Source organism: Motacilla alba, chromosome 1 (assembly GCF_015832195.1).
Source record: "Motacilla alba alba isolate MOTALB_02 chromosome 1, Motacilla_alba_V1.0_pri, whole genome shotgun sequence".
NCBI classification, from domain to species: Eukaryota; Metazoa; Chordata; class Aves; order Passeriformes; family Motacillidae; genus Motacilla; species Motacilla alba.
In genome coordinates this window covers 84,791,323-84,803,704 of record NC_052016.1, presented here as the reverse complement: position 1 = coordinate 84,803,704, position 12,382 = coordinate 84,791,323, and the positions used below count along the sequence as shown (strand labels likewise).

Sequence of the window (12,382 nt, the reverse complement as noted above, 5' to 3'; positions counted from 1 at the left end):
GCTGAAACGCAGGAACAGACAATGTGCTGCAATAGCCCAATTTCCATCCCCAAATCAGCTTTCTGACCTTTCCTCATTCGTACACCAGCCTCAGCTTTGGTTTCACTACATGTACTGTAAATACACAGCTCTTCCAATTAGAGACCTCCCTCCTGGCAATGCCAGGAAAATATGAAGAATAACTCCTCTATGCTCTTCAGCATCTCACTATTTCCAGGGCTGCTGTTAACAGTGGGTGTATTAAACCCGTGGTGGATGCTTGTGGCTCTTGATTTAGCATTTTCCATGGATGGAGTGGCCATATCCTGGCAGCTACCTTCTGTACCTGTGCTCCCCACCAAGGGGAGCTGAGCCTCAGCCAGGGCCAGGAGCTGCTCTTCACAGAGACAAAACTCAGGGAGGCCTGGCAGCAGCACAAGTCAGAGCTGCTGGGCTTTGCTTGCTCCCTGAAGCAAATAAATTAAACCTCAAAACAAATTATTTATGTGTCAGATGTCTTTCTCTGCCTCGCCACAATGTATACAGAGGTATTCACTACAGAGATATCAGCTATTCTTTTACAAAAAATTTCTTCCAACATACTTTCTATATTAAATGTTATTTGCTGAGGTATAAGAAGGCACAGGCAGCATTCCCAAGCTGCTCTTGTGGAAATTATTTAATCCAAGAAAGACAGACACCGGAGCAGGTGAATGAGTAACAAAGACACTGATTGCATTCAAATACAGCAATTTGTGGACTGAAAATCAGAATACACTGCAATGTTCTCTGGAGCAAACATATGTCAGTGTTTTTATAGTGAGATTACAGAGGGCCTGACTGGTATTCTCAAAATCATTTGTATTGCTTCATCAGCATGCCTCTGTCCATGCATAGTAGGAAAAAAAGTGTTATAAAGTCATCACAGTGTTTCCAAATCAAAACAACCATACAGCTTCTACTCTCTTTACCACTTAAAAAATAAAACGGCATGATCTTTCCTCTCCTTGGTATATTGACTCAAGATAGAAGAGAAGAGTCTGACTGAGATTGATCTGGGAAACACATTTCAATAGAGATGCTGCCCTCAGACACAAGGGATTACAAAAATATTCCTCATGCATATGTTAGTCACCAGATAAAAAGAATTTGTAAAACCAATATAGTAAAAAAGAAACAAACAACGCTTCCTAAAACAGATATTTTCTAATCCTCTAGCTATGCATACTCTTACTACTAAAAACACTGAGCTACCTGCACGTACTCAGACTCACAGCCTGCATACCTCTTTCAAACAAATTGCAATTATTTACTAACACTTCAGAAACTTTTTGTTTCCAGACACAGCATCTTAAAGAAGGCAGGCTGTGTTCACAGATTGCTACTAAAAGTAATACATCATTAACAGTGAATTTACAGTGCAAGTCTTTGAGAGGGAAGCAAGGCTAGTTACAAGGGTAGTTACAAGGCTAGTTACAATTTTCTCTGGGGAAAAAGAAGACCAGGATACCTATAATCCTAAATCCCTTCTTGTGCAAAAATCAGAAACTGTTCAGTCTTAGGAAGGGTATCACCTTTGTCCCACCAAAGGCAACCTCCAAAACAGCTTCCAGGGACAGAGAGAAGCAAAGATTTCAGCAATCACTACTATACCCAGTGTTGTTTAGTTACAGCAAGAATGACCAAATTTTACAGTCAAGACCAACAGCACAGGGACACGCCTAACTGGGGCTTAATGTATTCCTAAAGAATTTGCTTTGAAATGTACTTGCCCTTACAGTCTTCCAAGTTTGTCACTTTCTCCAGTTTTTGTTATGGAAGCCTCTCAAACTACACAATACCAAATCAAGATTTATTTTTTTTTAAGATCAAAATCCTTTTAATTTTACTGACATTTGGATGATGATTAAGAAGTCACATTTTATGCAACCTTCCTCTTAAAAGGAACAACCAAGTTCCAAGTTCAAAAAATTGATGGGGTAAAGTGCTTATTCTCTAACAACTAAAAGTTTTCACTCTTTGTTCCATGGAAAACACAGTTCAGGACTAAGCCCATTTCTGCCTTGATCCAACAATTTTGAATATTCATTGGAGAAGACAAAGATAAAAAGCACAACCCTGCTGAGTATGAATCTGCAGCTTAGTGACAGGCTTTGCAAGTTACCTATGAAGTCTCTGCTCCGCTCCAAAAGATCTTGTCTAAAATGTTACCTGGATATTTTGCCACTTTTCATTGTTGGTGAAATGGGGACCACAGGATAAAATAGAAACAAGTTATTAGATTTTCATCTTTAGTAAAAATTTGAAATTAGTCAGATCTCAAAATTGTGTATGGCATGCCTTATTTAGGATACTCTAGTTAAGGTATATTGCACTCCTTCATGCTAATCATGCCTGAAGTCATGAACAGAAATGAGAGAAATACAAGCTGAGATTTCAACCATACAATGCTATATTTACCAACTGCAATTAGTGAGTTTTCCAATTCTGCAGTTGCACTCTGCTGGCTTTTCAAATCCAATGGATAATAAAAGATATAACCACAACCACCTGGTTACATATTCAAATCAATTCAATCCTGATATAAATAGCCTCAATGTAAAAACATGAATTCATAAACTGCTGAGAATTCAGTATCTTAGTTCACTGCTGGAATTAATTTCTTTTCAACAGACTGGCTGTCTAGAGAATACCCATAATGCAGTAAATGAAAACATGTGTGTCACTGCCAGCAGAGAGAATTCATGAAATTGTAACTGATGGATATTAAAAAACCAGATCTGTGATGGGAAACCAATGGTTTGGCAGTCACTGGAATAAGAATGATAAAGCTAAAGATTCCTGGGTTTGGCTGTATTTTCCTCTCACTTAAAAATGGAACAAATATTGTCTCAAATGGAGGTCAATACCCCTATATGGGGTATTTCCATGAAGAGATGTTTTAAAAACAGAAGATTTAGTTTTTTCGCCCCGTAGCAAAAAAGTAGGTAGTGGATAAAATGTAAAGGAAAAAGACTTGCCTATCTCTTTAATTTAAAGAAAAAGTATATGCATGCGAGTTTAAATCATAAAACTTTCAAGGCATTTTTTAAAATTACAGGAGCAGTAAATTCTGAGAATTTGTTATTATCCTGTTCTGCAAATATCTCAAAAGAATTATACTTACACTTCCCTAATATTTTTTACAGTAAATTATTCAGGTAGAGGGATACTAAATGCTTTACAAACACTTAACTTTTAATAACTTTCCTGACCTTGCCAACAGCTGCTGATAGTATCAAGTTATACAAATAATTTGTCTTGGCTTTGCATTTGGGCTCGCTTCCCTTGTTAAGGCATTCAACTATCAACTCCATTTCATAAATATTTTTGACTGTCACAGTGCACCTGCCAATCAACAATTTGGGTATGTAGATGCCAGCAGGTACCTAAGTGAAAACAAAAGAATCTGGCTACAGACAGAGAATGCAGAATAGCACAATAGCTGCTGGTGCCAGCTACGGTTCTGCTTGCATTCAAAACAGCAACTGCTGCCTGGCTTAGTAGGTCAAGGTTAATGTGACAAAAATAATCAATGAAGTTAGTAACTCAACGTTTCTGACTTACTAAACCCTTTATTGGGAATGTTTGCACCAAAAGACTTGCACCTGAGCTATTCTGGACTCTATTCTGGAAAAGAATTTCTACAGTGAAGGGGCACTTACACCCCTCTGAAGTGCTATGCTCTTGCAAGCTAGGGGGGGAAGAGGAAGGCACATTAAACAGAGTAGATCTGAGTACATGTTATGATTAATCCGAGACAGTTTATTGAATAAAAGCATCCCAAACAAATGGCACATGAGATAAACCCAAGCTTAATATAGCTCTAGGGAAAAGAGTCCTAACCAAGCCTAGTATCTATTTATGAAAAGGTTTTGTAGCTTATGAAGCCTCATCCCAGAGGATTACACTAGTGCTTGCAGATATCTTTTAACTGCTAGAAATAAATGCAAATGTTTCATCTTTGGCAAGGAGCTCTGCTATAACAACCACAATTTCTCAAATTAGAGAAAACAGTTATTTTGTGATTACTGCACTCTGCTTCATGTGGGATCCTGCACAGTGACTGCTGGTACAGCCACCAAATACCAGAAATGGTGAGGGTGACCAAGCAGTGGTACAGGCTGCCCAAAGAGGCCAAGGAGCCCCAATCCTGGAGGTTTTCAAAAGGCATCTGGATGTAGTCCTGGATGGTCTTGCCTGAGAAGGAACGTTGGACAGACAACACCAGGTCCCTTCCAATCTCAGCCAGTCTGTGATTCTGTCATATACTGATAATAAACTATAATGTCATTTACTGATACACACATTCTCTCTCACTTTCTCTTTAAACAGCATATCAATAAAACCGCTTGGCTGATATAAAATCCAACTACTGCTCAAAAGAAGCATGAACAGCCCTTTGAGGGAGGTGATTCTTCCCCTCAACTCTACTGTTATGAGACCCCCGATGGAGTACCACATCCAGCTCTGGGGTCCCCAGCAAAGAAGGGACAGGGACCTATTAGGGGGAGTACAGAGGAGATGATAAGAAGCTGAAGCATCTCTCCTATGAGGACAAACAGCTGAGAGTCAGGGTTGTCCAGCCTGGAGAAGACAAGGGTCCGGGAAGACCTTGGAGCAGCCTTCCACTAAGTAAAGGGGGCCTGAAAGAAGGCTAGAGAAGGACTTTTTAGAAGGGCATGTAGTTATAGGACAAGGGGGAATGGCTTTAAACTGAGAGGCAGTAGATTTAGATTTTATATGAGGAAAAACTTCTTTACTGTGAGGGTCGTGAGGCACTGGCACAGGTTGCCCAGAGAAATTGTGGATGCCTTATCACTGGAAGTGTTCAAGACCAGACTGGAGGGGGCTTTGAGCAGCCTTGTCTAGTGAAAGGTGTCCTCCCAAGGAAGGGGGGTTGGAACCATATGATCTTTAAGATCCCTTTCAACTCAAACCATTTTATGCTAAGTGATCTGTAATTCAAAACAGGTTACCTAACTGTAGGAGAAAAACAAAACATTTTAGTAATTGTCAGGTTTATTTTGCCTATTAACTGTATTCTTTTAATGCAACTTGCAGAGCTAGACCTGTTGCAGAAGTCTACAGTAAAGCTACCTCCCTCTCAGTAACAACAAAGAATTTTAGCTCCTGCACTCACTAATAAATGCTTCTTCATGTCTGTGACTTCTTCTGCAAAAGGGAAAAAATAGACTAAGGCCAAGATTCTTCTCTCTGCTCTTGAGCTTTTCCCATGTGGTGAGCAAGAGTTTGTGACAAACTGGCAGAACATTCTTGCTCCGCTTCAAGTAGCTGTCCTGTTGTGAGAAAGTGCCATTGTAAAAGAGAACAGACGGAACTGGGATTCCTGGTTAATTTCCTTTTTCAGCTGGGGACATTAAAAGTCTGACAACACACAGAATTAAAAAAAAAACAGGCAAGAGAGACATTTAAGCGCTCCCAACACTTGGACCAGAAGTAAAAATAAGCAACTAAAGCTTCCTATTTTCTTCTTCCAAATGAAACTAGAGGTAATTTTTTTAAGTTAACCTCTCTCATTATATCTGATTCTTCAACATATGACAAATTCTTTAAAATGTTTTCCTTATTGTAGATGACACCCAGATTACTCAGTAACACATTGCTGATCAAATTTTATTACTAAAAAATCCCCTAGTCTTCTTGGAAGCAAAACTAAAAATTAGCTACAGATTTTTAAAAAATTGAACAAGCAATCCATATATCCTGCTGAACAGGATACCAAGGTCTTTATGATGCACTACCTGTTTCTGAGAGCAGTGAATGTGCGTCTTTTGAAATGCCCCTCTGCTACTGCAGCTGCTTTCTTACAACTGGGATTGCAACCCTTACGTTTATGTTAGCATAGGATTAGCAGGGGTATGTGTTCCTCCTTCCCTCTTTTCCTCTTTCACACATACACGCCTTTGAAGCCTCAAGCAGTTGCAAGTCTAAAAACAAGGACTGAAATTCCTTCAGCTTGCTAAGAGAAACCTGAGATGTATCCATTGCCACTTCTCTGAACAACTGAAAAAGCACAATAAATTCCCAACCCTCCTTGCAGCCTTTGCCTGAGGAGCTCCATGAGCAGCTGAAGTGGGTCTGCAAACTGCAAAACAAACCTGCAAGCAAAGACTACCCACTATGCTTGACAAGAAGTGAAGAGTTACGTTCAACATCTCAATTAGTAAGTACATCTACTTCATGCATCTACATTTATATATATATAAAATGTTCCCATATTTTTAATTACTCCCAGCATGACTATGATTGCTGCTAATGGAAGTTAAGGAAAAACAGACTTCAGATAAATGTACAACACAGCTCACCCAGCTCTGAAAAATTCTTCTGTGTTTAAGGCAGACTGGTTGTTTGCATCAAACGGTGCCAGATAACCTTAATTTTGTGAAGTGGACAGTAAGATAGCACTAAAGCCAGCACCTATTATAATAACCTGTAATCTTACACTGGAGCTGTAACTAGTTCATTTTGGGATCAGAAGAGTGTGGTGTTATGTTGTTTTTATATTAACACATACTATTCACTGTGAACAAAGGAATCAGAGCTTTAATTTTGCCAGTTTGGGAAGGGAGAGTAAACTGATACCAGCACTCAAGTGTTTTTTCCAACTCTACCCATGAGATCTATCAAAAGTAAATTAGGGGAAAGCAATTCACAGCAGTATTTCCTGCCTTTTGAAAGGTCAGTCCAGACCATGTGAATATTTAGTTATCTTCATAAATGGTGACCTGGATCTTGGACATCAAAGGTTAGTATGACTAGTAATCAAAGAACTATATAATCTCAGTGCATGTTGAATGCTGAACCTCTATGACGTTTGTTTCAAATACCTTCTAAGCACACAAAACTGCACCACCAAAAAGCCATACAGGCCTCAGTAGCTACTGTTAATATCTTTATCTTCAGCAATCATGGAAAAACTGAAGAAGGTCTGTTCCAAAATACAGTGGAGGTCACTGAAGAGCATTTACAAACACAGAACCTAGATCTGATTTGTCCTCTGAGTCTATATAAGAGGTCAGGATTCCGTCATTAAATAACTAAAAACATCTCCTGGACCACCAGTTTCAGTGCTTAAAGAAGAAGTTTCACTTATCAGTCAATGGAGCATCCACACAGCATTTCCTGGGAGACTTCATTAAAGGAAGCATACCAGGAAGAACAGGCTATAAAATAATGACCTGAGGCTTACTTTGTTTCAAATACTTGTACCTCAGCATATTTGGTCATCCACACCCAAAATACACACCTATTTCTGTGCTAATTGGTTGTGCCTTAAGGCTGTTTTCACCTGCTTGCTTTTTGGAAACAGATGATTGACTGGATGGTGTTTCATGTTGTTTCAAAACTTGGCTTAATGAAATGGCGAGCACTGTTCTTGTGTTCTCTCTTTCCTGAATTTGCCAATTTTAACATGAATTCCTTTCTTTTCAATATCTTTTTTGGTGACCCACACAGACATTTTGACTTGAGCTGTACTTATTAGGACAAGAAAGGACAATCAAATTATGTCCAGACTCCAGATTTTGTAGAACTGCCACAGCACTATTCTAACCAGAGAGACACCACCTTTCCACATGCTGTTTCAAGCAGAACAAACACTAGTGTAGTTACTTCACTTGCTTGCACCCTTAAAGTAACCACATTCTTAAGCTATCCCAAAGCACCAGGGCTCTTGGATGGTAATTATTCATATCAGAGTCAGCCCTTTACCACTTTCCAGTTGGTGGCCTGGGCAGACTTGAAATGTGTGCTTTCTTCTCTTATTTTTTTGGTTAGCAGCCCACCTAGTTAAAATACTGCAAGAGTCTGTGCCTCTACTCTTCCCCGGCAAGCTCGGCAGGCACTCTGCCAACTTCTCCTTTTCAGTTGTGAGGGAGAACAAGAATATCCTGCTGCAGCAGCCAGCTGGCTACCTTCTCCTGTCAAGGACTTAATATACTTCCATAAAGTATTCAGCTGTTGCTGGATGAGAGACAGAGTGCTCTATAGTGCCTTCTTCAAACAGTCCTCCTCCTTGACTAGCAAAGACTGAATGGATGAAAGAACCATATGCAAAGAAACAGGAATGAGGGTACAAACACAGCCTTCATTCTTTGGATAATCAAAGTCACCTAATTCATCTTAACCTTTAAGCCAAATATTTTCTCTCCAGGACAAAGGCCCACCAGACGAAAGTTCAGGAGAATTTGAAAAACCTTCAAGCTACTTACATGTTTTATTGTCTTCTCATCATACTGAACTCAAGTTTGGCTCAACACAAGCTTTCTTGTATCAAGGGTGAAAACATTTCCATTCTCTTAAAAAGAGTGCAAGAAAACCAAAGATTTCCAATTTTGTTTTAAACATGAATATTCCCTTACAAAGACTCTATCTCCAACACTGCATTACTAAGAAAGTGAAAATGAAAGCGTGGAAGAGTAAGTAGGACTTGCCAATTCTTACCTTGTTTTCTTCATGAATAACAAATTCAGTCTTCACTGGAACTTCTGTCGCCATGGCAGCAGGAGGCCTATCTTTCCAGTAATTTGGAATCACCTTGTTGGTCATTTCAGTCAGATGCTGGAAAGCTTCCTCCAGTTCCTCACTCTGCCTCATTTCCCAGCCCTTTTAAAGACAGTCTGTCGTGCAGGTGCCACACTGCACCCTCCTCCCTCTTCTGCCCAAGGGTCAGCACTCACTCAGCAAGCAATAAATACTCAGCATCCTAGGCAGCTCTTCCCTGGCAGCTGGCAACACGCTGAAATAAGGGCAGGAGCCTAGGAAATGAGAAGTTGAGCCCTGGAATGGAAAAAAGGGGCCAGGAGAGCCACAGGGCTCCTGCTCTGGTGTGAAGATGGGGGCAGTGGAGAGAGGCAATGAACAGATGTGAAGCCAAGTACATTAACTCACTCAAGCAGTTGTGGCAGGAAGGGTCTGGTGAGAAAAGAAATCTCCCAATCTTTCTCCATTCTGAGAACTCAGAGCATTAAACTGCCTCTCAAACAAACAGGTTCCAAAATAAAAACAACCCCAATTCACTCTTTTGTCTATCACTTGCATTTTCAGAAGCTGAAGTTCCTTTATAAACTGCTGCAGCTTGCAGTATTTAAAAGCATGGAACAGACATAAGCTGATTTACATCACCTTACTGTTAAATTTACCACTTAGGTTTCACTTTGGAAGTCAACTGTCCATTGCCTTGGGATATGTGAAATGGCCTGTGCTGAGTTGGTGACTTTGGGTATTTCTAATGAAAGTATTTTCTTCACTCAAATGTATTTTAGACTATTGTAATTTAGATTCAATGTATTTCTTTAAAGACCATTCTCCTGACATCAACATTGAAAATGCCAAAAATAATTAACAGATTGGTCCCTTTCTGCCCTCACAGAACGTGGAGAGTAAGGAGCAGGCACATACAACTTTATGGCTCTAATATGCAACTGTGCCTTAGCAGAATCTTTGGTACAGCTTCTAGTTCAAATTAATCATGTTAATGTAACAGACTTGCAATTTGCAGTAATCTTTTAAGAGCTGCATCATTAACTTTCTGCTGTATGTAAGCATTGATAGGTGGCAATTAAAAAGAGGAGTAAGTGGGGGGTTCTGCTTCCCATTCTGACAGACTGCACTGTGCGGTCACTGTCAATTTCTAGTGCTTCCTCTGTGTGACTGTGCCATGCTGTGATGTTTAAGACACAAAAGTACCAGACCTCCAGTGTTTAAGTACAGACCAAAAAAATGAATTCAGGTAAGTCAGAGATTTGTTCAAGTCCAGCACAATGCTTTCCCCCTACTCTTAGTGAGCTTTTTTATACTTCTGCATCTTCAGAGGCTCCTTTTCCCCACCTATCCCACCCTTTTTCCATCAGTCTCTTGTCTGCACTTAATCTGTCCCTAAAGCAGACTTGCCCTTCTCTAAACAAACCCTTCTTCTTCACTTCACCCCATTCTAGTCAGTCAATCACCAAAATACAATCGTCACAGATAATAATAATTGGCCCATTTCTGTGATGCAGTTTAAATTGTATAGTTCAAACCTTACAAAGCTGAGATTAATATTACTTTCATCCATTTAGAGGAAGTAAAAGAAAAAGCAAACTGCTAGAACGTTCTGCTGCAGAAAGAGTGTGGAGGTAGGAGGCATCAGTAGATCCAAAAGGGACTTCGGATGCTGGGGAGTAAGGAGAGAAAGGCAGACGAGTGAGTGTTTGTGCCAGGCTGGGAGACAAAACGTTAAGCCAGCCTTTCTCAGTTTATGTTTCCATGAACTGATTTTATCAGAGAGGGTCAGGGAAACAGAAAAAAATGCAAGAAGAAAACAAAGCCAACAAGGTTACTATCTGTTATGCTAGAAGACGTTGCCACATCTTCAGCTGCACCCCAGGGCTATCCTTACAGATGTAATTGTATCCTTACAGGTGTTCGTTGTATCCTCATAGCTGTAAATAAAAAAGGACGAGGGAGAAACCCCAACCCAATGACAAGAAACGGACACACTGACTTACAGGTTAGGATGAGCCCTTGCTCAAAGCTAACCTTAGCTCAGTCAGCTCTCCTCAGAGCAGCCTAGAACACAGCCAGAAACCCAGCCAACAGCTAAGGAACATGGACAATCATGGGCCTTGGGCCCCAGCTCACTCTCTGGTCCTCTTAGACACCAGTAAAGGAATGTAAAAGAAACCCACTCCTGGACCGAAGCCTGAAAGTGAAGGCAAAGGCATTTTCTTTACTGGTGCTACAGTGGTTTTCAGGGCTATAACTCTACAATTGTGACAGAAGAAGAAGAGTTAAAAACAACTTATATGCTGCAGTACAGAGCTATATACATACTCAAGCAGCTCATACCCCAGTGCAGCGGTTTTCAGCTGATGGCAGCAAGTGCCCAGGAATTCATGGATCATTCCTACACAAAGACAGTTCATTGATGTGGTATGGCCTTCCACCTGCACAACCACTAGCCAGTCTTTTGGGGCCTTAAATGCCCCCTCAGAGGAAAACAGTGATCCATTCACCTGGAGGTGAACCAATGTGAGGATCCAATGGCTACAAAGGACAAATGGATTACTTGTGAGTAGTATGAGATGTCTTCAAGAGAGGAGGACACGTTATTTATCTTCAGAAATAATCATAATTCACAGTCAAATTAGCCAGGCATCTTCTGTTAAAATGTCTAGCTAATTTGAAATTTAAACATTAATACCTAAGCTATCTACAGATTCAAAAAAAATCAATTTGCATTAGTTATTTTAGTTATTTAATCCTTTCATGATACTTTATTTTCAGGTGAACACATTTCATTTTCAAGTATTTAACAGGCAGTAGCTAGTGAATTAATTCTGAGTGCTGAAGGAGTTAACCTTCAGTTTAAATCTCAGTAAAACACTACCAACTGAGGCTGAGGTCATGAACTCTGTTTTTTTTTTTCTTCCCACATGCATCCTAAATAGAAGCTCAATGAAAAACAAAATTTAAAAAATTTTTAAAAAAACCAAAAATCCCCAAAAAAACCAAACCAAAACAGGAAAAAAAACCCCAAAGCAACAGAAATGTACACCAAAAAAAACCCACCACATCCAAAACATACCTGGAATTTACTTCACAGCTATAGCTATGCAGGCAATCAAACATTCCAGTGAAGCAAGCAACAACAGCATTAGCTGACCCTCAAAGGCTTGTTCTCTCAGCCCAAGGAAATGCTGAACCATTTCCTCAGTAACCTTTTGTCACTTCTCCTGGCTAAGTTTTGTGTATATGATCTCCCCTGTGATGAAACATAAGCAGCACAGATCTGAAATGCTCTGCAGAGCAGTGACCTTTCCACTGAAAGGCATACATACCTGTTCAAAGTTACAAAGGCATATATATCTGCTCAAAGTCACTCACGGAACAGATACAGAAAGAAGTGGCAATGGCTGTACTCAGCCTACGAAGGAGAAACAGAAAGATTACCTGCTGCTAGTTCTGTTTCTCTAACAACAGTTATCCAATGGCTTGACATGAAAAAAGTCTGAAAACTTAGCTCTTTCAAAGTTGGTGTGGATCCAGGTTTTCATGAGATCTTCAGAAGGGTTTGTTGACTTTTTTTAAGTAGATGCAGTTATGAAAGTCTCTCCTGTTCACAAAGGCTGCTCTCCTGCAGCTTGCTATTTCTACCTTGCTCTTCCTGAGATTTTGGCAAAGTCATTGAGTTGAGTATGTTGTGACACAATCAGCCATTTGAAGCATTTGCTTTTCACTTGAATTTTATTTTTAGAATCTCCCATAGTCTTTCAAAGCACACATACCCGTACTTTGACATGAAGTAAAAATCTACGAAGAAAAGCTGAAGGGTCTGACAAACACTAGAATATAAGTAAGC

At 39.9% G+C, this 12,382-nt stretch overlaps 1 protein-coding gene across 5 annotated transcripts in view; it reads right to left on the bottom strand.

The window, feature by feature from the left end:
• FARP1 (FERM, ARH/RhoGEF and pleckstrin domain protein 1) overlaps positions 1-12,382 on the bottom strand; it is a 207,128-nt gene that overhangs the window by 146,142 nt on the left and 48,604 nt on the right. Inside the window, exon 1 of one of the 5 annotated variants that reach the window (XM_038137970.1) lies at positions 8,485-10,735. The exons of the other annotated variants lie outside the window; for them this stretch is intronic. Within the exon in view, the coding sequence (XP_037993898.1) occupies positions 8,485-8,637 (153 nt within the window). The 5' untranslated portion in view covers positions 8,638-10,735. Of the gene's footprint in view, positions 1-8,484; positions 10,736-12,382 lie in introns of those variants that run through there. 5 annotated transcript variants of the gene reach the window in all.